Here is a 27060-nt window from a genome sequence, read left to right as displayed (position 1 = left end):
CAGTTTTATGTTTAAAGTCAACCATATGAACAACTCTATGCCCATAAATTTTATTTCTAGGCAAGGACAAAAAGGATAAAAGGATGAAACAGGAATAAATAAAAATTATAAACATATATGCATCTAACTACAGGCCACCAAAATACATGAAACAAAAGCTGGGGGATTCCTTCAAAATTTCAAGGAACAGGTACTTTCCATCTTATTATGAAGAATTCCTGGATATGTAGACTAAAAATTGAAAATGTTACCATCTATTCCATTTGGCAAACATATGGAGACGCAAATACGTAAATATAAAAATCACATGATAAACTCAGAAATACCCCGATTGTGAGTTCTGTCAGTGTTTATGCAAGATGTCATTTTGCCTCTCTCTCTGAAATGAAAGGAAACTACCCTATTTTCCTCTTCGCTCCTCAAAATCCAGAGCATCCTTTTCAGTGATGTTTTGACCAGTTTCAATATTGGTCAGGTTATGTTCTGCAATCACTTTCAAAATAAATTGAGTTATAATTTTATAGTAAACTTTCCTTACGTTTTATTTTAGAAACAGAATTACTACTCAGCATATTTTGCTAGAACAACTTGATGGAAATACATCAGTATAGCAAAATAAAATTGTGGAGACTATACAGCAATTTTGAAAAGCTTTATTATAAAATTATAGTGGGAAATCAGGATACAAATTAGTAACTATGTAAAATATCTCAGCGCATTGACATAAACTGAAGGCAGTGTGGAAAAAAGATGCAGTTCATTGACACAGCGGAGATTTTCGAAGATATTCTTGTGTATCTCACACTTATTCCTGCTGTAATGCTGTGTGACCCAGAAAGCTCAGATAAGAAAATAACAAATAATTAGCTTGAATTCGTGGCAGAATTAGGGCTTCTTGGAGCCCTAAATGAACCCTTCCCTTTCCTACCCCCACCGGTCTGAGCTTCCCATAAGATGTACTCTTATCTCTGCGTCTCTGTTGTGAGAAAGACAAACCAGTCCTGACACTCACAGATAGATGCCATGTTCTCAGGATGAACACAACCACAGTACCACACAGGGCCGCTCTGTGACCACCATGGAGCAAGACAAAGAGAGACCACTCTGTAATCATGTCCGAACACTGTCCAAGCCACAAAAATGACCAAACTCCCCCTATGTTGGCTGATACGAATGCTACTTCTCTGCCAATCACAGTCTTGCCTTAGTCTAGTCTTCCCTCCTAGATAAAATATTTTAAGATACTCCATCAGAATCATCCCTACTATGTGACAGTGTGAAATCCAGAGCACAGACCCATTTCCTTAAATCCTCACTAAATTCACCTCAGACAAGCAGGCTTTTGTAAATCCTGTCTAACACCTTCCTGCTAAGATGACTCACAACTCCCGATGGTATGTATTCTCCCCTCTGAGCCTAATAAACCACACTCATTCAACAAGACATATGTCGCTAGTGGGTTTGGGCTGCAGGGCACTAACAGGTGCATAAGTTATTTGGTAAAAGGATCTTGCTTTCCATCCTTAGCTGAAGAGGCTGTGTCAAATCTGGTCTCCCAAGACAGACACTAGATGATTCTCTCACATGACAAATGCTGAGCTTTGCACAATAGAAAAGGCAAATATGGTCTTAGAAACTAGTTCCCTGCCTGATTTTCTTAGCCCATTTGATTACCAGGTAGAAAAATATTCAGAGCAACCACTTTTCCAAGAGCCCCTTTTATGTCCTTGTTCCTCAGGCTGTAGATGAAGGGATTCAGCATGGGAGTCACCACCGTGAACATCACAGCAGATGCTACATCTGCCTCAGCTGAGTGTGAGGCTAAAGGGTTGAAATACACAGCAATGATGGTGCCATAGAAGAGGGAAACCACGGCCAGGTGCGAGCCACAGGTGGAGAAGGCTTTCCATCTTCCCTTCGTGGACGGGACTCTCAGGACAGCGCGGGTAATATGGACATACGAGGCCAGGATGCAAATAAGCGGAGCGATCATGATCAACCCTGCTTCGATAAGAACCATCATCTCATTGAGATGGGTGTCAGAGCAGGACAGTTTCAGGAGGGGAGTCACATCACAGAAGAAGTGGGGGATGGCATTGTCTGCACAGAACGAGAGTCGAGCCATCAGCAGGGTATGCAGTAGGACGTCCAGGTTGGCAATGACCCATGACCCAGCAACCAGCAGGGCACAGAGCTGGTGGGTCATCTTTGTCGAGTAGTGTAAGGGGTGACATATGGCAACAAAGCGGTCATAGGCCATCACAGCCAGGAGGAAATTGTCCATGTCCACGAACATGAACACAAAATACATCTGTGTGAGACACCCAGAGAAGGAGATGGCCTGAGTCCCAAGGATGTGGTTGGCCAGCATCTTGGGGACGGTGGTCGTGGAGAAGCAGATGTCCACAAAGGACAGGTGACTGAGGAGGAAGTACATGGGGATGTGCAGGCGGGGGTCCACGCAGATGGCCAGGAGGATGAGCAGGTTTCCCAGGACCGTGGCCAGGTACATGCTCAGGAAGAGCGCAAAGAGGGCCTGCTGCTGCTGGGGCTGCCTGGAGAGGCCGAGGAGGAGGAACTCGGAGACACTCGACTGGTTTGCTCCTCTCATGGGGCTGGACTCAGGTGCAGAGAAGAGAGGCAGAGCTCAGAAACCTAGAAGTTCTGGGTTTGGACACATCAATCTAAGCTCCATCCAGCCACATGGTCACGTTAACGAAACCTGCATTAGAATTGCTCAGTCGGGGGGGCGCCTGGGTGGCGCAGTCGGCTAAGCGTCCGACTTCAGCCAGGTCACGATCTCGCGGTCCGTGAGTTCGAGCCCCGCATCAGGCTCTGGGCTGATGGCTCAGAGCCTGGAGCCTGTTTCCGATTCTGTGTCTCCCTCTCTCTCTGCCCCTCCCCCGTTCATGCTCTGTCTCTCTCTGTCCCAAAAATAAATAAACGTTGAAAAAAAAAATTAAAAAAAAAAAAAAAAAGAATTGCTCAGTCGGGATCCACCCCTGGTCTCTACACCCTGAGCTTCCAACTCCCAGTACCAGATGATGCTAGTCCCATTGCACTAATCTTTAAAATTGTATCAAATATAAAAACAACAAACAGGCACAAACACAGCCCTTCTCTACCATTATGTAATGTTTCTTCTAACATTGCCAGGCTTTCTCCCACTTCTTAGCAGCTCACAAAGATAAGTGAAACAGTTGATTATTACTGGGTTTATCTCAAGCTCCAGCTGATGGATTCAGGACTCTTTCTATTACTCCTTGGATCTGTTTTTTTTTTTTTTTTTAAGTTTATTTATTTCAAGAGAGACAGAGAGAGCAAATGGGAGAGGAGCAGAGAGAGAGAGGGAATGAAAGAATTCCAAGTAGGCTCTGCATTGTCAGTGCAGGGCCCGATGCAGGGCTAGAACTCACAAAACGTGAGATCATGACCTGAGCCGAAACCAGGAATCAGATGCTTAACCTACTAAGTCACCCAGGCACCCCATTGGATCTGGAAGGTTTGATAAAGAAAGCTCTTCGCATTAGTGGAAAAAATACACACACACATACACACGTATATATGTATATGTATATATAATCTGTTATAATCCTACCTGGAAGAAGTTTGTACTGTTGTTATCAAGGGTTCTTTACCTTTGAGGAACCAACCAATGCTCCTCTTTAATATAAGGAATGGAAAGTAGTGGAAATATTGGTAGATCCCGAGCAAGTGAGAAGCGGAGGTTCACGGTCTGAGACCTCTGTGTAGAGAAGGATGTTGGGGAGGATCTAGAAACAGGTATTTACAGTGGCTTCCATGGCCATTGGGACCAGATTCCCTGAGAGCCTCGTTAGAGACAAGCAGAAATTAATTGTCCCACCTATTTCCTGGTCCCTGTGGACCCAACAGTGATGACAAAGTATAAGGATTTAACCCCTGGGTCAGAACTTGGAGACAAAAAATCTGGGCAGAGATAAGTCTCAGAGAAAATTCCCTGAGACCTCAAATTGCATCACCTTGCTGATCTGGGCTTATGTCTGTGGATGTGAAAATCTTATTGTTAAAAGATTTTTCTTATTTTCTAGGTCAGAAACTAGGGTTATTGCAGTGTTACCTGAGTGAACCCCTTTTTTTCTTTCATATCTGGTCACTTACAGATAGGGATGCTGGTAAGGGGTTCAGGGTGGCATTACGGAGTTGTACTAAATCCTTTAAAGCATTTGGTGTAAAGGATAACCTGTTTGTAATTGGGGGGTGGGGTGGGTAACATATCTATCAGAGATGGCATAGCACACCATGACTGAGAAACCCCAGGCTCCTGGAGTAGATTTTTTCACAGTGTCTTCCCAGCTCACAACGGATCACCCTTTTCTGAAAATGGTCCCCTAATCCGAGCATCACAGGGGTGTGGAATCCAGCAGCCCAACACCTCCTGTCCAGTGATGATTCGTGACTGGATTAGGGAACCTGGAACTGAGACTGAGGACCTGTGGGTAATTCTCAGTTTTTCCTTCTTTTTCCTTTTCTCTTTTCTCTCCTTCCTTCCCTCTGTCCCTCCCTCCATCCCTTCCTCCTTTCTTCCCTTCCTTTACTTTCTTTTTCTCTCTGCCCCCTTTCCTTCTTCTTTCCTCCCCCCCCCCACCCTCTCTCTTTCTTTCTTCCAGAAGTAGCTAGGGGAGGGAGGACTTGGCCTAAATACGTAAATCTAGAAGCTTGCAACTCTTTCCTGACTGCCTCACAGATGCAGAAGCAAAGTCTACAGAGAAGGGCAAAGAATGCAAACACAGAGAAAAGTAGAGATGAGCTGGAGAGATGGCTATCCAGCTCAGAGTTCAAGACCTTTTCTGATGATTGGCTACATCGTAGCCTCACTCACAGTTCTTAGTTGCGAATGACAAAAATCAAGTCTTACTGAGGTAATCAGAAAAGGATTTCTTGAATGGGTACCCTTCAAAAACACTGAGCAGGTGGAGAACCAGGCTCAGAAGGTCACACACCAACTATAATGGCCCAAATCACACCACAGAACTGGTTTGAGTAGCACAGGTGTTTCTGCTGACGCCAAGCCGAAATGTTACAGTTCACGGCTCTGACACAGCTATCACTGGACATGGGATGCCACCAGCAGCACTTGGGAATCCACTTCCGGCAACGACTGCCACTGCTGGGAAAGGTCCTCCTGGTCTCCCCTTCTTCCTGTCAGAGGCAGAGTCAGGATACCTGATGGGTAGTCATATGCCCACATCTTAGCTGCAAGAGCAGCTGGAAAATAAATTATTCAGGGTGTCCTGTTACGTAGGAAGAAGCTGGCTTTTTCTCAACCAGAATTATGAAGTGAGAAATTACCTAAGCTTGAGAAACGTCACAGAAGTTGGGAAGGCAAAAAGCATGATAAATGCCCTCTAGAATCCAGCCCTCCAGTTGCACACAACATTAACACATATCCCTCTTACCAATTTATGCTTCAGTAGAAGAGAAACTATCTGGCCTAAACATAATGCAACTATACTGCTCACAGTATGGAAACAACTCAAGCCCATCAGTTACTGTATCCAGGCCCATAACGGGATCTCTGCTACTCCAATCATGTTCCCAGCGTGACATTCTATTACTTCTGAATCAAACTTGAAAGCTAACCAGTAACTACATATGCCATGTGTACGTAAAAGAGAGGAACGAAGGCAGAGAAAAGAAGAAGAAAGCTAGCTGGCAAAAATACATAGACGAAAACACAACACAGGAAGGAAGAAAATATGACTGGAAGTTGTAGTGTTCATTTCCACAAGTAGCCATGAATCCTTAGTTGATATTAGTAATTTTTCTTATCCACAATTTAATTCACGTTCCCTTTGTCTTTAGCCAGCATCTTGGCTGTTCAAATTTCTAAAATCTGATATAGTAAAAAATTGTAATAATAAATAATATTAAAAAATAAAAATAAATATAAAATAAAATCTGATATATACACCCAAACTTTCATGTCAGAGAGAGTTGACCTCTTTATGACCTTGCCCATACAAGATTATCTTAGTCTTTCATTAGCTGCCCTCACAGGTCATGGCAATTCCAGAATCCTCTCCAGGAGATCTTGCCATCCATATTCCTCTCTGCTAGCATCGTGTAGCAGCAAAACTATTTTCTAGTCATCGTCAAATTCGTAACAATATTAGAATCTCTTTTTTGGTCAGTTTATCCAGCAGCAAAATGAGTCCAAATTGGCCGGCAAGAAGTCTCTTCAGAGCCCAGTGTTGCTGGGATAAGAAGCAAAACTGTGCAAGGAGATCATCAGGTATTACAACAAGTGGTGCGAGTCTACTCCTCCTACCTCTTGTTTCCTTGCCCCATAAATTCCTGGTTGGCAGAAAGTTCAGCAGATATTGTCCACTGGTATGAAACTCACACTGTATACTGAAAAACAAAACATTTACCTTACACAATTCCTATAGGTCAGGAACCTGTTAATGGTTTAGATGAATGGTTGTTCTCGACCAGGACTTGTCATGAGACTGCAGTTAAGTTGTCCGTAGGGACTCAGTCATCTGAGTGCTTGACTGTGGCTGCAGGATGGTCTTCCAAGGCGGTGCCCTCATGCTACTCTTGGCAGGAAACTCAGTCCCTCACATGAACTTCCCCACAGAGACCACTTCATATGTCCTTGCAACAGAGTTAATCGGCTTCCCACAGAACAAGAGATTCAAGAGAGCAACATGGAAATCACATTATCTTTTATGATGGAGCTCCTACCATCACACGTCATCATTTCCACAACATTCTGCTGTTTGCACGGTGCTAAGGAGAGAATGGTTATGTCCCCAGCAAGTTCATATACTGAAATCCTAGCCCCAAGGTGATGGTAGGGTCCTTAGGAGGCAGGGCCTTTGGGAGGTGATCCAGTCATGAGGGCAGAACCCTCACTAAGAGTATTAGTGCCCTTATAAAAGTAGGTCCGAGAAAGCTCCCTTGTCCCTTCCACTATGTGAGGTTACACTGAAAAGAAAAGCCATCTATAAACAGGAAGTGGGCTCTCACCACACACCAATGCACCAGCACCTGGATCCTGGATTTCCCAGCCTCCAGAACTGTGAAAAAAACATCTGTTGTTTATAAACTACCCAGTGTAGGGTATTTTGTAATAGCAGCCAGAATGGGTTAAGACACAAAGTCAGGGGCACCTGGGCGGCTCAGTCGGTTGAGCATCCTTCTTTGCCTCAGGTCATGATCTCACGGTTCCTGAGTTTGAGCCCCACATTGGGCTCACTGCTGTCAGCGCGGAACCCGCCCGCTTCGGATTCTCGGTCTCCCTCCTTCTCTGCCCTTTCCCCGCTCCCACTAAAAAATAAATAAACGTTAAAAAAAAAAAAAAAAGACACAAAGTCAGCCTAAGTCAATGTGGGAAGGGACTACACAAGACCAGGATCACTGGGGGCCATCTTGGCAACTGGTGACCACATTCCTTTTATTATAAAGTGAATTCCTTGCCTAGAAACTATGTTTGTGGGACGCTAAGCAGATGGAATAGATTCATTCCTAATACACATCCTATCAGTCTTTAAACCTCAGGTTGACTAATGCCTCATTGTGTATATTAGTTTCCCTTTCCTGATTGCTTCTGTACACTCCCTGTACCTATGCTCACATAGGTTATCTACTTGTATCATATCACTTTCATTATACCACCTTAAGTGACAAGTGATACCTGGAACGCATAAAGATCCTAAGTCTGACGCACAAGACTCACACCTTAACCTCTCCTTTACGTCTGCAGTATAGGCCACCGTCTCCAGAACCAAACGCATTCATCAACATTGCCTTCTACACCAGAAATCATGCGAAGCTTAAAGCAGCAATTCTCAAACAGTAACGTGCACAAAAATCACCTAGGCATGTCGTTAACGTGAAGATTCTGATTCAGGAAGTATGGGATGCAGCCTGAGATTATGCATTTCTAGCCATCACCCAGGCTATGCCTGGTCCTCGAAGAAAGAGGTGCCCTTACTCTGAGAAGGACCCGAGCCACCTGCACCCGTTCGTGCGCCGCTGGCTCCTCAGCCAACCTTGCCTTTTGAAAGGATATTCAAAATCGAAGTCAGACCTTGACCTCCCACAGTCCCAGCCTGTGGAACTAGGAGACAGGAGTCGTGAACACCTGTAGCCCATCCCAACTGGGAAGGGCAGACGATCCCGCACAGCCCTAAAGGACTGGCGCAGGTGGGCTGAGGAAGGCTCACGGAACCCGCCAGTTGCCCAGGTTTGGTAGGCACCAACCCCAGAGTGCCTCTTCACGCCATTTCCGGGTAAAAGGGTCAGAGCCACTTACGGCAACGCACAGCCCCCACTCCACGCTGGACTTGCCAGCCCGCTGCACTTCGGGGAAAGACTACGCCGCGCCTCCCCTCGGAGACTGCACAGAGCGGAGGCTGCGCAGAGCAGAGGCTCCGCCCCTCCTGTCTAATTGGGCAAGAGCCCGGGGGGCGGGAGCGACGCATCCTCTGATCGCATCCGTTTGAGAGCGTGTACAGCGCTTCCGGGAAGTGATACGACCTGGTCCGCCTCTCCCGCGCTGCGCCTGCGCATGGCCTAGGGAGGTGCTTTTGGCGCGCCTGAGTCTCCAGACACCCCGGATTGGGAGGCGGAAGTCCAAAATGTAAAGGGACCCAAAAAGTTTAGTAATCAAAGTAAATAATTCACCAATGCAGTGTTTTTTTTTTTTTTTCCAAGCAAAGTTAATCGTTTAGCAAAGTATCAGAATTTTAAAGATACGATCAGTAAGCTGGCAGTTAATCTAATTTAAGACCTTCCCTTAGTCAAGAGAAATTATCAAATAGGGCATTTCTCTCAGTTGAAACAGAGATAGGCAAAGGTTTTGAAAGCTTTACTGATGAGTTTACCTCTACTAAGTTAGTGTCAAAGATTAACACAGCCAGGCATTAAAGCTGTGAAAAACGATTTTATTCAGTAAATACTGACGGTAGGAGAAGGAGCTGAGCTCCATTCCATTCTCTGCAGAGGTGATTGGACATTTTAAAGGAAGAATGGGGAAGTAGGGAGAGGGAATGGCGGGAGCTTGAGCAGTCAAGGAAATGAAAAATTACAAAAAGCTGGGTAACGGGGTTGGTCCTTGTGAAATCCAAGCGGCTATCTTCAGGTGTTAATTGAGCTAGTTCATTCTTAAGGCAGCCTTGATTTTTCCGAGGTAGGCAGTAAGGGTACCTAGGGTGATACTAGGAATGTGCCCTCGAGATGTTAGATGCTGTGTTAGTGTTTGTTCAAGTCTTCTAGGTCAAAGTTGAGCACAGTCGAGGTGAGGGAGAAGTCTGACTAGAGTTTGGTCAAGGAGGGACTCTGTCCTTAGAAAAGTAAAATTGTAAAAGATACTGGTTTGGGTGTAATAAAATATTGTGGTTAAAATAATGTGAGTTTAGGGGCACCTGGCTGGCTCAGTTAGTAGTAAAAAAAATTTTTTTAATGTCTATTTATTTTTGAGAGAGAGAGAGAGAGCTAGCGGGGAAAGGGGAGAGAGGGAGACAGAATCCAAAGAAGGCTCCAGGCTCTGAGCTGTGCTCTGAGCTGTCAGCACAGCTCAGAGCCTTCTGAGCTGTCAGCACAGCTCAGAGCCTGAAGTGGGGCTCGAACTCACAAACTGTGAGATCATGACCTGTGCCAAAGTCACACTCTTAACTGACTGAGCCACCCAGGTGTCCCAGCATGGAGCCCACTTCACATCCTATGTCTCCCTCTCTCTCTCCCCGCCCCTTCCCCACTTGTGTGCATGTGTGCACACACTCTCTCTCTCTCTCAAAATAAATATTAAAAAAATTAATATACCTACTTTTAATTTTTTCAATATTTTTTCAACCACTTTAAATGTAAACAATTAACCATTAACACCTTTAAACCATTAACCATTGAAATACATTAAAACATGCATATCAGGCTTCATTAAAGTCTGATGTGATGTGGCAGAGAGCTGAGCCAAGCCCATCAACTCCTTTAGAAAACTTTTTCATCATCCTCTACAGTAACCTCCCCATAGTAATTCATTCATATAATCATTTATTTGGGTAAATAATTACTGAGCAACTCCTACATTGCAGATACCTTTGAAAAACCTGGTCCCTGCACTCACAGACTACAGCCTAATTAGGGCAAGGAGAATAGGAAGAAAAACACAAAGTAATTCCCTGAGGGTACTGACTTTTGCTACTCATTATTCATGAAACATGCACTTTATATGTACCAGACCCAGGACCTAACACTGTGTATAAATGTGAATAATGAACCATTTCTTAATTCAAGGACCATATATATTCATGGTGGAAGACCCCAGAAGAATGCAGACACCTGCAGTAGAAGGTTGTACAGGTCCTATAGGAAGGATAAGGCAAGCAGTTCGATTGTGGTGTATTGGTTTTCTAGGCCTGCCATAGCAGAGTACCATAAATTAGTACAGAAATTTATTCCCTCACAGTTCTGGAGGCTAGATGTCCAAAATTAAAGTGTTGGCAAGGCTGGTTCGTTCTGGAGACTCTGAGAGAGAACGTATTCCATGCACCTTTTCAAGCTTCAGTGGCTGCCATCAACCCTTAGTGTCCCATCACTTAGGATTGCCTGGTGTCAACAATCCTTAGTGATGCTTGTAGATGTACCACTCCAATGATTGCCAGTCTTCACATGGCAAAGGGTGAAGACTTTTCCCACCCCCGAGGGTCTTTGTGTCTAAGTGTCTTCCTTCACATGTGTTCTCTCTGTGGGTGGCTATGTCCAAATTTCTCTCTTCTTAGGAAGACACCAAGTCATTGCCGCATGGCCTACGCCAATTCTGTCTGACCAAATCTTAACTTGATTACATCTGTCAATACCCTACTTCCAAATAAGGTCATATTCATAGGTACTGGGAGTTAGGACCTGAACATCTCTTTTGCCGACTGTGGGACACTATGGTAGGGAATAACATTGAGGAATGACAGGGAGGTAGAATGCAGAGGACTTAGTGACTGATTGGACCTGTGGGATTATGGAAAGCATAGGAGGGATGCAACATTAATTGGGAACCATTCAGTGAGATAGGCAGTGCAGGCAGGAGAGAAATGTGTCTGTGCTTGGTGGGATGGATCATGGTGTGGAAACCACATGTGGTGCCCCATGGTGGCAGTGGAAACTTGATGGGTTCCACTTAGGAAATGTGGGATGTGAAGACATCCAGGTTGGACACTGGGTACACAGGTCAAGGGGAGGTCAGACCGATATGGGTTCGGAAGTCACCAGAACATAGAGGTGGTTAGACACAAAGTAGATGTAATTTCCCAGGGACAGAGTATAGAGTGAAAAGAAATCCAAGTATAAAACCCAAGAGGAAAATGCTTATGAGATGGTAGAAAAGGAGGAGGTGGCAAAGCAAAGGGGGCAAAAAGACACAGTCAAAAACAAGCGTTTTAAGGAGCTAATGGAGTAGTGAGTTTTAATTTTTTTTTTTCAACGTTTATTCATTTTTGGGACAGAGAGAGACAGAGCATGAACGGGGGAGGGGCAGAGAGAGAGGGAGACACAGAATCGGAAACAGGCTCCAGGCTCTGAGCCATCAGCCCAGAGCCCGACGCGGGGCTCAAACTCGCGGACCGTGAGATCGTGACCTGGCTGAAGTCGGACGCTTAACCGACTGCGCCACCCAGGCGCCCCTGGAGTAGTGAGTTTTAAAAAGAAACAAATGCTAAACAAGGCCACATGCACAGAAAAATCAAGCAAAATGACTCAATAGCAACACTGTATTTTGTAAAATTATATCTTCAAATTAAAAAATACTAAATGTTTCAATAAATGGTTAGTAATGTGGCAAATGGACTAGACCCTAGTGCTTAACCTTTTGTTACACAACATGGTAGATGTGTTCTTTTCCTTTGTTGTCATTCTGCTACAATTATTAAAAGATGTCTCAGGTTGGGTTCTCAGAAGGCACATGCTTTTTGTTGACCTATTCAATGTTAAAGGTTTGCTTGTGTAATATGTGTCAGGAGCCCAGATTTTCATGGTGTCCAAGGTGAATAGTTTCTGTATGTGATCCCTGAACATCCACAATTTTTAGAGGGCCCTAAGGGCAAAGAGGAAAAGCGGAGAGGAAGCAGCAATAAACAGACGACACAGAATCACGTACATAATAAATCAAAGAGGAGTTTCCTGTGGGAACTCAGGAGAGAGAATGAGAATCTGAGCCTAGAGGAATCATCAAAGGCTTCCTAGGGGAAATAGCGACTCGGATCTTGAAGGTTCAGGGAAGGTTTGGCCCTCGGATAGAAGGACTAGGCGCCCTGAACAGATGACATAGCAAATGTTAATCTGTTTCTCCAAAATCAAAGGAACATCTTATGCTAAATATACTCCCATAAGGCAAGGCAATCAAATTGGATGATGAGACACTGACACAGATTGTTTCTGCCCCCCCCCCCCGCCAAATTAATATGTTGAAACCTAACCCCCTAATGTGTAGTATTTGGAGGTGGGACCTTTGGGAGCTGACTAGGTCATGAGCTGCAGAGCCTTCATGAAGGGATGAGTGCCTTCATAAAACAGACCCCAGAAAGCTCCCTCACCCCTTCCACCACATGAGGACACAGAAAAACCAGGAAGCCGGCTTTCATCAGACACGAAATCTGCTGACGCCTCGATCTTTGAGAAATAAAAGTTTGTCGTTTAAGCTACCCCAGTGTATGGTATTTTTGTTAGAGCAGACTAAACAGACTAGTGAGAGCACTAAAAATTATGAAGTGTTCTTTGGATTCTATGTGACGCTAAGAAATGTACCTTGAGCCAAAGGACAGGCTGTCTCAGCACAGGAACACATGAGCCCAGAGAGAACCTCAGTGAGTGGTTTTCACCTCTATTGTTATTACCCTCAGTAGACATCAGATTTCCTTTTGGGGTTTCTAGGCTCACTCTTTTTTTAAAATGTTTATCTCTATTTTTGAGACAGAGAGAGAGAGAGGAATCACAAGCAGGGGGAGGGGCAGACAGAGAGGGGCATACAGAATCCCAAGCAGACTTCAGGCTCTGAGCCATCAGCAGAGAATCCAACAATGGGGCTCCAACCCATGAACTGTGGCGATCATGACCCCAGCTGAAGTCGGATGCTGAACCGACTGAGATGCGCCAAGGCTCACTCTTGATAATGAGCAATCATACAGTAACTCCAAAGCAGCCTGATGGTCAACTCAGAAAATTACACTAGAAACTCCTGCAGACATTAAAAGGGGAAAAAATACCAATGCCTGGATCCCACTCCAGAAAATAAGAATTTAATTGGTCAAAGTTGGGCCCAACATCTGTATATATGCTGTCAAAGCTCCCCAAGTGATACTATCATGTATCCAAGATTGAAAAAACACTGCCTTATTCTGAGAGCATTTCCAAAAAAGGAAGTGGGGAAAAAATTATTACATGCAACTTTTTAGCGTGATCACCCAGAAAGGAAAAACTTGTCCTTAGGCAAAGCAATATGAAATACAATAATTAGAAACAAATAAAATTACCTATTTAAAGGAACAGGGTTGTACTTAAGTCTGAGTTCATTCATAACTGTGTACTGAGAGTATTCTAAGTTCCTTGCAAACACTTTGATTACTACATTCAGTGAATTGGCAAAGATTAAAATGCTGGGAATGATAGGTCCATTCTACTGTCATCACTAAGAGCATGTCTTCCTGTCCACCATTTTTCGTAGGGCCCCCTTTAAGTCCCTGTTCCTCAGGCTGTAGATGAAGGGGTTCAGCATGGGGGTCACCACGGTATACATCACAGTAGCTGCTGTGTCCTTCTCAGAAGAGTGTGAGGACAAAGGGTTGAAATACACAGCAATGATGGTGCCATAGAAGAGGGAAACCACGGCCAGGTGCGAGCCACAGGTGGAGAAGGCTTTCCATCTTCCCTTCGTGGACGGGACTCTTAGGACAGCGCGGGTAATATGGACATACGAAGCCAGGATGCAAATAAATGGAGAGATCATGATCAGAGAACCCTCAGTCAGAATCATCACCTCATTGAGGTGGGTGTCAGAGCAGGACAGTTGCAGGAGGGGAGTCACATCACAGAAGAAGTGGGGGATGGCATTGTCTGCACAGAACGAGAGTCGAGCCATCAACAGGGTATGCAGTAAAGCATTCAGGTTGGCAATGACCCATGACCCAGCAACCAGCAGGGCACAGAGCTGGTGGGTCATCTTTGTCGAGTAGTGTAAGGGGTGGCATATGGCAACAAAGCGGTCATAGGCCATCACAGCCAGGAGGAAATTGTCCATGTCGGCAAGCTCAAAGAGAAAATACATCTGTGTGAGACACCCAGAGAAGGAGATGGCCTGAGTCCCAAGGATGTGGTTGGCCAGCATCTTGGGGACGGTGGTGGTGGAGAAGCAGATGTCCACAAAGGACAGGTGGCTGAGGAGGAAGTACATGGGGATGTGCAGGCGGGGGTCCACGCAGATGGCCAGGAGGATGAGCAGGTTTCCCAGGACCGTGGCCAGGTACATGCTCAGGAAGAGCGCAAAGAGGGCCTGCTGCTGCTGGGGCTGCCTGGAGAGCCCGAGGAGGAGGAACTCGGAGACACTCGACTGGTTTGCTCCTCTCATGGGGCTGGACTCAGATAAATAGACAGCAGTGAAATCAGATACCTATACAGGGATCGTTAACAAATCAGACTCCAGGCACGATCACATTTGCAAATCAGTTCATAGAATCGCTAAGAGGATGTGCCCGTCCAACCCATACTCCCAACTTCCGAACAGAGTTCTGATGTTTTTCCTACTGGATTCACTAATCCTTACTTTGTATTGAGAAACACACAGTAGGGGTGCCTGGGTGGCTCAGTCAGTTAAGCGTCCCACTCTGGGTCAGGTCATGATCTCACAGCTCCTGAGTTTGAGTCCTGACTTAGACTCTGTGCTGAGAGCTCAGAACCTGGAGCCTGCTGTGGATTCTGTGTCTCCCTGTCTGTCCCTGTCGTGGGCATTCTCTCTGTCTCTCTGTCTCTGTCTCTGTCTCTCTGTCTCTCTCTCTCTCAAAAATAAATAAACATAAAAAGAAACAGAAACATTAACACTTAAAAAGAGACAGATATCCACACACCTGACTCTATGTGTCTCTGCTTACATTTCCTAGTTCTCCCCCTGACCCGCTCAACTCCTATATAGTTCATAAAGAGATGAGAGAAAAAACTGATTATTACTGGGTTCTTCCTAAGTAACATATGATGCCACTGCTGGCATTAACTTCCTCTATTTGGAAGATAGAGCAGAGGAAGTTTCTGAAAAAAAAAAGAAAAATTTCTATCTTGATAGAAACCAATGTCTCTATTGCTGTCATCTTACCTGAGGGAGTTTGGGGCTATTGCTGCCATGTGTTATTCACCTCTGCATAACTGGTCAACACCTCTCTTCATTGTAGGGATTGGAATGTCTTGCAAACAGAGGTAGGTACTGAGTGACTGAAGAGCAGGGGGTTCGTGGTCTTAGTCTTCTGTTTGGGAAAGATGTTTGGGGCAATCACAGAGCAAGCATTTACAGGAGCTTCACATCCACTGGGACCAGATTCCCTGAGAGCCTCATTAGAGAGGAGAAAAGAATGATTGTCTTGCCAACTTTTGGCCCTTTGGTCGAAACTGTAATGACAAAGAATACTATCTCAGGTTTTATTGGTAACCCTCGAGACAGAACATGGAAGATACTAGAAATGAAGCCAGCTTGATGGAGACAAGTCCCAGACAAAATTCTCCTGGACCTGAGTGATCTGGGCCTGTGCACATATATGTGTGAAAATTCAGTTATTAAATCCCTGTCCTTCTTACTTCCTCTTTTAAGACCCTGGGCTATTCTTTCGTTTCCATATAACTCTGGTTTTCTTAGGCCTACTTATCTTCAGAGAAGATGAGTGATGCCTGATCTTCTCCGTTTTGCAGATGGGAATGTTGAGAGCACATTCCAGAGCTGAGCATAATGCATCATGGCATCATGGATAAAGGATAGCCTGATTCTAAGGGATGTTGTCTCCAGGAGAACTCAGCATGCTGTCATTTGCAAACTCCAGGCCTCAGGGGCAGATACCTTTGGGATTTCAATCCAACTTACATTGTTTTACCTTTTTCCTGAACAGAAGCCCCTAATCCAAATAGTAGTAACTGTGGGGCCCCAGACGCCATTTTTGTTCCATATGCCCTTTCCTTCACCATAGCTGATTGGACCAGGGTATTTGGAACTAGGATTGAAGGAGAGCCAGTCCATCTCATTATGTGGCTTGGCTGGAATGTATAGATCCAACCGTCTTCTGCCTGACCACTGCCATCTGATGGACTGAGAAGCAGAGAAGGGTTGAAGAAATAAATATAGAGAAAGAAGATATTCATTGGAGAAAATCTTCATGGTGTTCCAATTCTGGGATCGAGTGTTTTCCTGACGACTGGTTACATTCCAGCGTGTTTCACTCTGGGTTCTTGGTGCAAACAAGAAACAGCAATAGTGGTTAATTTTAGCAGAAAAAGAATATTGATTCCATCAGTGAATGAGTGGATAATCAACTCGTACTCTATATGACCTGAGCTGAAATCAAGGTTTGGCTGCTTAACTAACTGAGCCACCCAGGCACCCCTAAGTGACATTTTCAAAGTATATAATATGCAATACAGCCTTGTGGTTGAGCACATGTGCTCTGGTCAGCCAACATGGCTCAGCCCTCCTTATTGTTGTCAGAGCATCATCATAATTAAAATGATAAATGAAGAAGTAGAAACAAAAATATTCAGAATTCAGGTTTTCCTGATACTTTTTCTCTCTTCTTGATCATCTTCTGCATTTTCCAAAAACTTTTTTCAATAAGCAGTGTCAAGAACTATAAAGGGTCTGAGACTTTACCCTGCTTACAAGCTAACAAGCTAGTCTGCAAATTTCAAGGAGAGTGGCAGAAGACACAAAACTCTTGGGTCCGAGACAAAGGACTTTATTACTCACACGAATAATAGGACCCAGTGTATCAGCATTTATACCAGTTCCCTAAGCCCCAGTTCCCACGGAATGACATGTATAAGGCCAGGCAGCACCTGTGTGCATAGTGGGCGATTTAGAGGAGAGGACCCCCAACCTTAAAAAATCAAACCTTTGTAATTGGCAATAAGCCTTCCTGATGTTTCCCCAGAAGAAAACATTATATTTATTAGAGTGGACAGTGAAAAACCCTCCCTTTGCTCTGGAAAGGCACCATTTTCATCTTCCAAGGCCATTCACTATAGAAACATTCTTGAAGAGATTATATAGAACAGAAGCACTCACTGTCACTTCTCACAAAATGTACAGAAAAACAAGAGACCCATGGAATATTGTCTCCCATCAAACATGTATTAATTTTATACTCATAAAGTTTTATTTGTTTTTTAACAGTGAATAGGAGACGGAGGCTTTCGTAGTTGAGTAATTTCAGGTGAAGTATTGTGTTCCAATTTTTTCTCATGTACTAGAAGAAAAAATAAATAAAAAGAACAACCTGACAAACAGGGAAAGAATCCTTCATCCAAGTCAACTATTTCAGAAAGTCCAAGAGAACGAGCCAACACAGTCCAAGAAAAAGTAGAGATAGGGATTTCATATTAACCTTAAGGAGTATTTGATTAATATTAAAAGGATTAAAGAGAACAAAAAGATCTTCCTGTTACAAAAAGATACAATCCATAATAAAGGTACAACCTTCATGAACCTCTATGGCCTCCAAAACTTTACATCAAATAAGAAAAGTAAAAGTTATTAATAGATAGAAAAATAGTTGAAATGTTCATTATAAAGCCTTACAGATCAATCCATAAAAACACTAAGTATCAGAATATTATCATCTTCATATACACGTATTTGAATTCTATCTTACAGATATAGCTATATCTTAGAAACAAACCAGATTGAAGTCCATGTCATTTAAAAAGACAGACCCCCCCCAAGGATTCAGAGAGGGTGTCAAAGGTAGAAGGGCAAAGATGAGCTGGTGTTCTTGGTTGACACAGTGGAGTGGGAAGCCCCTGTGGGTGTAGTCTGACCATGGCCCAGAGTCAGACTTCAGTGGAGAATAAAGTAAATTTGTGCTCGGATAGCTGCAACCTGAGGCCATAGGAGGGTGCAAGAGTTGCCCCCAAAGGGATGTGAGCCACAATCATCAATGCTGCAGCAAAAAGGTCTACAGCAGACCACACAAGACTGAGATTCAGGAGCTGCACTGTTTGCTAGTCATTCGCACAATCATGCCAATGGACGGGTCCAACTTCCGGTTCTGTCTCTTCACCTGGGTGGGGAAAGGAGGACGGGCTGATCCCTCTGAATGAGCTTCTGGGTGCTTTGACACCACGAAGGAAGGACTGGATACCCCTGATAATAAGTGACCGGTAAGGTGGGGCAGAAGTAATGAAGACATAAAGAAGTGATGACCTTAATTTCTATTGCAAGCTGAAGAAAGTGGTCAGGGAGGCTACATGTGGGATTAAGGGACACAAACAGGGAATTATGCACCAGGAAGTATGTGGCAGCATTTCTTATAGTCCCGAAACACTCGAAAGTGTTCAGAGTCAGGGAATGCATTCGTGAATGGATCAAATATTATGTGGCCATTAAAATCACATTTCTAAGACTTCTACTGACATGGTAAGAAGGAAGTGGAAAATTGGAACACAAAATTATATGGAAAGATTTCATATGGAAACTTTTCTAAAATTATATCCACAGGTGTATAACAGCAGCCATCTTGGAGCAGCAAGACTGCAGGTTATTTTTGCTTTATTCTTTATGATTTCTGGTGCCCCATATTGTGCAGGTATTACCTACACAGGTATGTTAGGTATTACCTAACATTGGTTTAAAAGGAAGCAATTTTTAAAACTCCTACTCAAGAGGGGCGCCTGGGTGGCGCAGTCGGTTAAGCGTCCGACTTCAGCCAGGTCACGATCTCGCGGTGCGTGAGTTCGAGCCCCGCGTCGGGCTCTGTGCTGACTGCTCAGAGCCTGGAGCCTGTTTCCGATTCTGTGTCTCCCTCTCTCTCTGACCCTCCCCCGTTCATGCTCTGTCTCTCTCTGTCCCAAAAATAAATAAACGTTGAAAAAAAAATTAAAAAAAAAAAAAACAAAAAAACAAAACAAAAAAAAAAACAAAACTCCTACTCAAGAAATAATGTCCAAATTAAAAGCTAAGGCAGTATGCATTCACCCTTTTATTTCTTTCCTTTCAGCTAGGCTTTGGTCTGGGAGCAGTGCCAGGCACTGGGGTACAGGGCAAGTACTGTGTGAATTGGGGTATGGAAGAGTTCATAATCTGTGGAAAGCACTTGTTGGAGTGGAAGAATAAACCAAAGGAAAAAAGAGAGAGCTCAATAATCAGAAGAGAGAATCAGGAGCCATCATGGATGACAAGGTGACATTTGACTTGCTTCTTGAAAGTGCAGGAGGGTGTTGATAGGGGGTGTGTGTTCCTTCATGCCACAGAGAAGAAAGTAGGGGGAACTGGTCCAGGCAGAGGGAACAGGAAGTGTTGATTTGCTCCCCTGGAATCAAAGACTGCCCTACTGACCCCACGCTCCATGGTATGAAAGCCAACCAGGATCCTCACCATCGAAATGTTTCCCCATTCTGTGCTGCTTTGCCTCTTGAAACTCTGGGCCACATGCCCACCTGGGTCTCTGAGCCTCACCTGAAATTTTATTACCCACTTTAGTCCTCATATTTTACTCTATTCTTTTGTCTGAGTCTCAAATCTTTTTTTTTTTTTTTTGAGTAATCTCTACACCCACGTGGGGCTTGAACTCACGACCTGAGATCAAGAGTTGCGGGCTCTTCTGAATGAGCCAGCCAGGCATCCCTCAAAACTAATTTCTGTTATCATTCCTGTGACCCAATTTTTATGACTGACCAAGACAGAGGACGTGTAAGGAATACAACAAGGACCAAAGATTCTCCACTCTGACTGCACATTAGAATCATCTGAGGCTTTTTAAATCTCAGTGTTGTGGCCCCACCCCCAGAGATTCTGATCTATTTGGTCAGTGTTGGAGCCTGGACATCAGTGGACTATAAAAGCTTCCAGGTAATTCTAATGTTCAAAAATATGTGTCACCTGTATCCTTCCAGACAGACCATTTAAAAAGGAAACACTTGACTTAGGTGTAAAATAATTCAAAAGTTAGTCATTAAAAAAGAAATATCATTACTGGTAGATGCAGCAGGAGTACAGGTGAATTCAGACCACAGGTAAGTAAGTAAGTAACAATTGTCATCTACATTCCCCTAGCACAGACATGAATAAGTTTGTTTCCAGACTCCCTTTGACAAAACATCTGCTCTCTGATACTCAGTTGATTAAAAAAAAAAGTTTTCAGGAAAATAAGATTCAGCTTTGATTCTCTCATCGGACAGAAAATGTCTTTCTTCCAACCACTTTTCCAAGAGCCCTTTGCAAGTCCCTGTTCCTCAGGCTGTAGATGAAGGGGTTCAGCATGGGGGTCACCACGGTATACATCACAGTAGCTGCTGTGTCCTTCTTAGAAGAGTGTGAGGACAAAGGGTTGAAATACACAGCAATGATGGTGCCATAGAAGAGGGAAACCACGGCCAGGTGCGAGCCACAGGTGGAGAAGGCTTTCCATCTTCCCTTCGTGGACGGGACTCTTAGGACAGCGCAGGTAATATGGACATACGAAGCCAGGATGCAAATAAATGGAGAGATCATGATCAGAGAACCCTCAGTCAGAATCATCACCTCATTGAGGTGGGTGTCAGAGCAGGACAGTTGCAGGAGGGGAGTCACATCACAGAAGAAGTGGGGGATGGCATTGTCTGCACAGAACGAGAGTCGAGCCATCAGCAGGGTATGCAGTAGGACATTCAGGTTGGCAATGACCCATGACCCAGCAACCAGCAGGGCACAGAGCTGGTGGGTCATCTTTGTCGAGTAGTGTAAGGGGTGGCATATGGCAACAAAGCGGTCATAGGCCATCACAGCCAGGAGGAAATTGTCCATGTCCACGAACATGAACACAAAATACATCTGTGTGAGACACCCAGAGAAGGAGATGGCCTGAGTCCCAAGGATGTGGTTGGCCAGCATCTTGGGGACGGTGGTCGTGGAGAAGCAGATGTCCACAAAGGACAGGTGGCTGAGGAGGAAGTACATGGGGATGTGCAGGCGGGGGTCCACGCAGACGGCCAGGAGGATGAGCAGGTTTCCCAGGACCGTGGCCAGGTACATGCTCAGGAAGAGCGCAAAGAGGGCCTGCTGCTGCTGGGGCTGCCTGGAGAGCCCGAGGAGGAGGAACTCGGAGACACTCGACTGGTTTGCTCCTCTCATGGGGCTAGAAGCTGGTGCCCAGAGGCAGACAATGCAGGAAAAATTCAAAAGCCTTGAAAATGATGGTCAAGGTTGTGCAACTAAGAAGACTCCTAGGAGAAAAACTGAGTGACACAGGTGAGACATTAGAACCCTGCTCCCTGTGTGTTTTGGCCACTGATGGCCTTTTTGTGCGTGCACTCTTTCAATATCAAAATGAGGGCCATGCCTCTGGAAGGACATTGAGAGATTGGGACAATGGTTTTGTCCGGAAATTCTTTGTATGTTTGAGTTTTCTACCATGATCACGCATCTTTAAATAGTGTCATAAATCACTAAAGATATAAAAATATTAATAGAGACATTAATATTCATAGTACTGGAGAACACACGCTCTGTGGTTACCACAGAGACTGAAATATAGTAAGCATATGCCTTAATAGAGGATATTGATGTCTTTGTTGTCATTAGTGGTGTTGCCTTAGAGAACATTTTTCAGTTGCATCATCTCTAATCCGGACATGCTACACATTGTGAAGATGTTTTCTCTGTAGATGTTATCAGTAATCACTCAGAATGGTAACATTGCTGCTGCTTCTTCCTGGGCTCACATTTTCTGAGCAATTTATGGAGCTCTGAGCCAGTCCTTCTTGGTTATATCCACTGAGCTCCCTCTAGTCTAACTTGTAAAATGGAAATGGAAATAATCCAGACATATGGGCAAACACTCGGCCAATTGTTTTTCCTTACAGTTCAGGTCTCATAAACAGACAAGGCATAGATGGTTATATATGACCGCAAGGGATGATTGATGATCTCAGAACTGTTTCCTTGGCTCCACTTAAAAGAAAGATGTAGCGAGGCGTGCCCCTGCAAAGGCTTCCACCTTAACAATCAGTGATTGGTAAAGCCCCACTGATCTGACTCTTACCCGGAAAGAAGGGCAGTTATGACAGTCACCAGGAGTCCCAGGTTTGCTTCACTTTTCCAGACCTGGCCAGAGATTATTGGTTTGAGGGGAATGGACTTGTCACTGGGGTTTTCAGGCTAAGTCTGCATGAACAAGGGCTAAAGCACAGAGACTCAACCCTTGGTGCAGGAAGGATGTTTGAGAGAATCAGAGGGCCAACTCCTTACGAGAGCCACCATGGCCACTAGGGCCATATTCCCTAAGAGGCTCATTAGAGAAAAGGAGCAAGTAATTGTCCCTTTTCCTCCTCAGGCTCTTTTAGGCCCAACACTGGTAATAAAGACCTATTGTCGGAGTTATGTAATTACTGCTTTAGGGCTTGGCAACAATCTTGGGGGAAATCATCAGCAAGAACTTTCCTACTAGAGAAAACTTACGGTCCTATATTTTATACTCCACTCCCACAGGGGTAGTGTCCTTGTTAGGAAATATACATGATGCTACATATTAAGAGAATAAACTTTGAATTCACACAGCTGTGTCCTTAATTCCCAGATCTGCCATTACTGGTTGTGTAATCTTGAGAAATCTATCAACCTTCACAGAATCACAAAATAATATTCACCTTGTACAGTTGTGTAAATGAAGTAATTTGAGTTAAACATCTCATGACCCTTAACCTCATCGAGGCACTGGGCTCGAACCATGTCCAGTACGTAGAAGCTAAAGATGTTAAGTGATATTTACATCTATCGTCCTCTGCTCAGTCATCTGCGTTCTGGATAAATATCATTTGTAAACAGTGTCTTGTGTTTCTCTTCATATAGCAGTAGTCATTTTTATACAGGGTCAGCTGACAAGTTTTTTATCCTATATTCTATATTTTTATTATGTATTTAATTTGAGGTAGACTATGAACCATTATTGAGTCCATTTACAAATTAGTATAACATGGGTGCCAATGAGGAACATAGAATTTCTGAGTCCAGGAAGTATCACTACATAGCACTGAAGGCAAGATCTGGCTTTAAGGCGCCCATAAAGCTCTTGGTCTTATGCACTGTAAAATTTACTTTCCTAAGTTGATAATATTAAAGAGTTACTCTTAAAAACCATCCACCTCAATCAGAAGTGCCAGTTGAATCACTAAAAAAAGTCTTCTGGAGACCAGTGTCACTCTAAGTGATCTTACACTTAGGTTATTTATAAAGAATGTATTCTTCATGCTGATTATGATGTCTTAGTAAATATCATTCACTTGTTCCCAGTAACTCAAGGTAAGAACTTCAGGGCCATAGGAATCCCCAGGTCTCCATAAGATACATGTTATCAGATATCAAGTTCTGTACATTCCACCTCCAAAAATTGGCCTAAAACCACCTCACCATGTGAATTATCAAAAATCTGTGGAGGAGGGGAAAGTAGTCACTGGATTACTAAAGACACTGTTTGCAAGCGACAGAAAACCAACTCCTACCAGTTTAAGAAGTGGAATCTATTGGCTGATGTAATTGCAAAGTCCAAATTTCTTGCAAGTTTCAGGCAGGGCTAGATTCAGGGACCCAAATAACGACATCAGGACATGTATTTCTTATCTCTCTATTCTGTTAGTTTCTGTTTGACTTCGTTCTACAGACTGTGTCTCTCCATGTGGCAGACAAGATGGCTACCAGTACCTCCAAACTCACATCCTCCTAAACTAGCAATCGCTGGGCACATAGAACTTCTCTCTACCCATGTTTTTTTTTTTTTAATTCTTTAAAAAAAATTTTAAGTTTACTTATTTATTTTTGAGAGAGAGGGAGAGAGAGAATCCCAAGCAGGCTCTGCACCACCAGCACCAGAGCCTGGTGTGGGGCTCGAACCCATGAGCCATGAGATCATGATCTGAGCCAAAATCAAGAGTCAGACTCTTAACCGACTGAGGCACCCAGGTGCCCCCTTTTAAAATTATTTTTTGGGGCACCTGGGTGACTCAGTTGGTTGGGCGACCAACTTCGGCTCAGGTCATGATCTCGCAGTTTGTGAGTTCGAGCCCCGCATCGGGCTCTGTGCTGACAGCTCAGAGCCTGGAGCCGACTTCGGATTCTGTCTCTCCCCCTGTCTCTGCTCCTCACCTGCTCACGCTCTGTGTCTGTCTCTCAATAATAAATGCATGTCAAAAAAATTTTTAATTATTTTTTAATGTTTTATTTATTTTTGAGAGAGAGCATGGGAGCAGAGAGAGAGAGAGAGAGGGACAGAGGATCCAAAGCAGGCTCTGTATTGACAGCGGCAAGCCTGATACGGGTCTTGAAGTCACAAGATCATGACCTGAGTCAAAGTCGGTGCTCAACTGACTGGGCCACCCAAGCACCCCTAAAATTATTTTTAAAGATTTATCCCCTTTTCGGTGTAGGCACCGTGGAGTGGTTCAGAGGTTTGGGATGAGGCTTCGCAACTTTTTTAAATATGGAAGCGTCACGAATTTGCGTGTCACCCTTGCGCAAGGGCAAGGGTGGGTCTCTGTATCGTTCCAACTTTAGTATATGTGCTGCCAAAGCAAGCATGTGATTTTGTTTAGTAAACTCTACCCCCAACATAGGACTCAAACTCAAGGACCCAAGATCAAGAGTTGCCTGCTTTATCGACTGAGCCAGTCAGGTGCCCCTACCAGTGTTTATTTATAACTTCAGGTGAGACCATGATAATTTCTTCTTGGATCATATGCCCAAATCCGAACCAATCATTCTGGATGGGAGAGTAGGATGTTTTGGTAGTCTTGGGTCTTAAGCCCAATGCATTCCATGTGGGAATCCAGTGATGTACATTATCATCATGACTAAATGTAGGCAGGGAGGAGTTTCCCAAACAGATACAAAGAATGGGAATGGGAAGGAATGTCCTTGAACAAAAAATCTAGTTACTAAGATCCACTCTTTGCTCCAACAGCTGAGTTGTACAAAGGATTGGAGAATGAACACTTAAGACAAAAGGATAAATTAGTAAGCTGTTCTAAAAGGTGAACTAAACAAACAAACAAAAAAATCTGCAATTAATGATAACCCAGTATCAGTGAGCACTCCTAGCACCTAGATCTTGGCTTCTAAACACCATTTCCCATTAAAAAGAATTAGGATTCCATAGAGAAAGGGCTGATTGCAAGTCTGGGCAGGAATAAGATAAGGTGAGTTTAGGACATTATATGTATGTAAGTAAACAAGCAAATACTCAAAGTTCAATGAGAACATTTCTAAACTGTAAATGACTTTCAAATGGACCACTATAGCCATACATTTTTCTTTTTCTTTAGGCTTGAAATTTTTCAAAGTAAAGATATGTGAATAAATAGAGATCTTTCAAAAGGAATAAAGGTGTGATATTGAAAAGACTCCCCCCCCCCACTGGCCAAATTCGAAACAATTTGGGCATCAAATAAATAAATAATAACTATAAGTAATTACAACACTTTAAAATATGAAAATCTAGGAATCAGTAATAATACTATAAAAAAGAGAAAAATATAAGGTAATTTGCTATAACTGGAGGTGAAAATCAGTAATTAAAGGGAAAGAATTTAGCATGCACTCTGTCTTTTAAAAATGATCTGAAGTTCATCTTGGGTTCATTTTGGGGGGAAAGCTCTTCTTTACAGAATAATGCCGATTAAGAAATATAGAAAAATGAACCCACAAACATACGGCCAACTAGTCTTTGACAAAGCAGGAAAGAGTATCCAACGGAATAAAGACAGTCTTTGCAGCAAGTGGTGCTGGGAAAACTGGACAGCGACATGGAGAAGAATGAACCTGGACCACTTTCTTACACCAGACACAAAAATAAACTCAAAATGGATGAAAGACCTAAATGTAAGACAGGAAGCCATCAAAATCCTGAAGGAGAAAGCAAGCAAAAACCTCTTTGATCTTGGCCGCAGCAACTTCTTACTCAACACGTCTCCGGAGGCAAGGGAAACAAAAGCAAAAATGAACTACTGGGACCTCATCAAGATAAAAAGCTTTTGTACAGCAAAGGAAACAATCAGAAAAACTCAAAGGTAACCAACAGAATGGGAGAAGATATTTGCAAACGACATATCAGATAAAGGGTTAGTATCCAAAAATCTATAAAGAACTTCTCAAACTCAACACCGAAAAAACAAACAATCCAGTGAAGAAATGGGCAAAAGACATGAATAGACACTTCTCCAAAGAAGACATCCAGCTGGCCAACCGACACATGAAAAAATGCTCAACATCGCTCATCATCAGGGAAATACAAATCAAAACCACAATGAGATACCACCTCACACCTGTCAGAATGGTTCACAATAACGATTCAGGCAACAACAGATGTTGGTGAGGATGCGGAGAGAGAGGATCTCTTTTGCGCTTCTGGTGGGAATGCAAACTGGAGCAGCCACTCTGAGAACAGTATGGAGGTTCCTCAAAAACTTAAAAATAGAACTAACCTTCAACCCAGAAATCGCACTACTAGGTATTTATCCAAGGGATACAGGTGTGCTGTTTCAAAGGGACACATGTACCCCAATGTTTCCAGCAGCACTATTAACAACAGCCAAAGTATGGAAAGAGCCCAATGCCCATCGATGGATGAATGGATAAAGAAGATGGGTTATATATATATACAATGGAGTATTATTCGGCAATCAAAAAGAATGAAACCTTGCCATTTGCAACTACGTGGATGGAAATGGAGGGTAGTATGCTAAGTGAAATTAGTCAGAGAAAGAAAAATATCATATGACTTCACTCACATGAGGACTTTAAGATACAGATGAACACAAGGGAAGAGAAGCAAAAATAATATAAAAAACAGGGAGGAGGACAAAACAGAAGAGACTCAT

General features: G+C 43.6%; 3 protein-coding genes and 1 pseudogene across 4 annotated transcripts; all 4 read right to left on the bottom strand.

The window, feature by feature from the left end:
• Nucleotides 1–570: 570 nt before the first annotated feature.
• LOC115503997 (olfactory receptor 1F1-like) lies at nucleotides 571–7193 on the bottom strand. Its single transcript, XM_030300596.1, has 2 exons — nucleotides 6414–7193; nucleotides 571–2615 (listed from the first exon to the last, which is right to left on the bottom strand). The coding sequence occupies exon 2, from the start codon at nucleotides 2609–2611 to the stop codon at nucleotides 1658–1660; it is 954 nt and encodes a 317-aa protein (XP_030156456.1). The 5' UTR covers nucleotides 2612–2615; nucleotides 6414–7193; the 3' UTR covers nucleotides 571–1657.
• Nucleotides 7194–13088: 5895 nt separating this feature from the next.
• Nucleotides 13089–16154, bottom strand: LOC115504367 (olfactory receptor 1F1-like). Of its 2 annotated transcripts, none has more exons than XM_030301307.1 (2): nucleotides 15335–16154; nucleotides 13089–14638 (listed from the first exon to the last, which is right to left on the bottom strand). In XM_030301307.1, exon 2 carries the CDS (start codon nucleotides 14594–14596, stop codon nucleotides 13661–13663), a length of 936 nt encoding a protein of 311 aa, XP_030157167.1. In that variant the 5' UTR covers nucleotides 14597–14638; nucleotides 15335–16154; the 3' UTR covers nucleotides 13089–13660. The 2 variants fall into 2 exon arrangements, with proteins under 2 accessions (XP_030157167.1, XP_030157165.1); XM_030301305.1 differs by having other exon boundaries at nucleotides 13089–14600.
• A 3687-nt stretch (nucleotides 16155–19841) lies between these two features.
• On the bottom strand, nucleotides 19842–21592 carry LOC115504368 (olfactory receptor 1F1-like). Its single transcript, XM_032591610.1, has one exon. It carries the CDS (start codon nucleotides 21323–21325, stop codon nucleotides 20384–20386), a length of 942 nt encoding a protein of 313 aa, XP_032447501.1. The 5' UTR covers nucleotides 21326–21592; the 3' UTR covers nucleotides 19842–20383.
• Nucleotides 21593–24658: 3066 nt separating this feature from the next.
• Nucleotides 24659–24759, bottom strand: LOC115504632 (annotated as a pseudogene).
• Between the last annotated feature and the right edge of the window lie 2301 nt (nucleotides 24760–27060).

Source organism: Lynx canadensis, chromosome E3 (assembly GCF_007474595.2).
Source record: "Lynx canadensis isolate LIC74 chromosome E3, mLynCan4.pri.v2, whole genome shotgun sequence".
Classification (NCBI taxonomy): domain Eukaryota; kingdom Metazoa; phylum Chordata; class Mammalia; order Carnivora; family Felidae; genus Lynx; species Lynx canadensis.
The sequence above is the reverse complement of the archived record's forward strand: the minus strand, read 5'-3'. Positions and strand labels throughout refer to the sequence as shown.

Excerpts from the sequence above, each read along its gene's own strand:
- LOC115503997 (XM_030300596.1), bottom strand. The coding sequence starts at position 2,611 with ATGAGAGGAGCAAACCAGTCGAGTGTCTCCGAGTTCCTCCTCCTCGGC.
- LOC115504367 (XM_030301305.1), bottom strand. The coding sequence starts at position 15,363 with ATGGCAGCAATAGCCCCAAACTCCCTCAG. Across the intron at positions 14,601-15,334 it reads ATAGCCCCAAACTCCCTCAG|CCCCATGAGAGGAGCAAACC; the intron begins GTAAGATGACAG and ends ATCTGAGTCCAG.
- LOC115504368 (XM_032591610.1), bottom strand. The coding sequence starts at position 21,325 with ATGAGAGGAGCAAACCAGTCGAGTGTCTCCGAGTTCCTCCTCCTCGGG.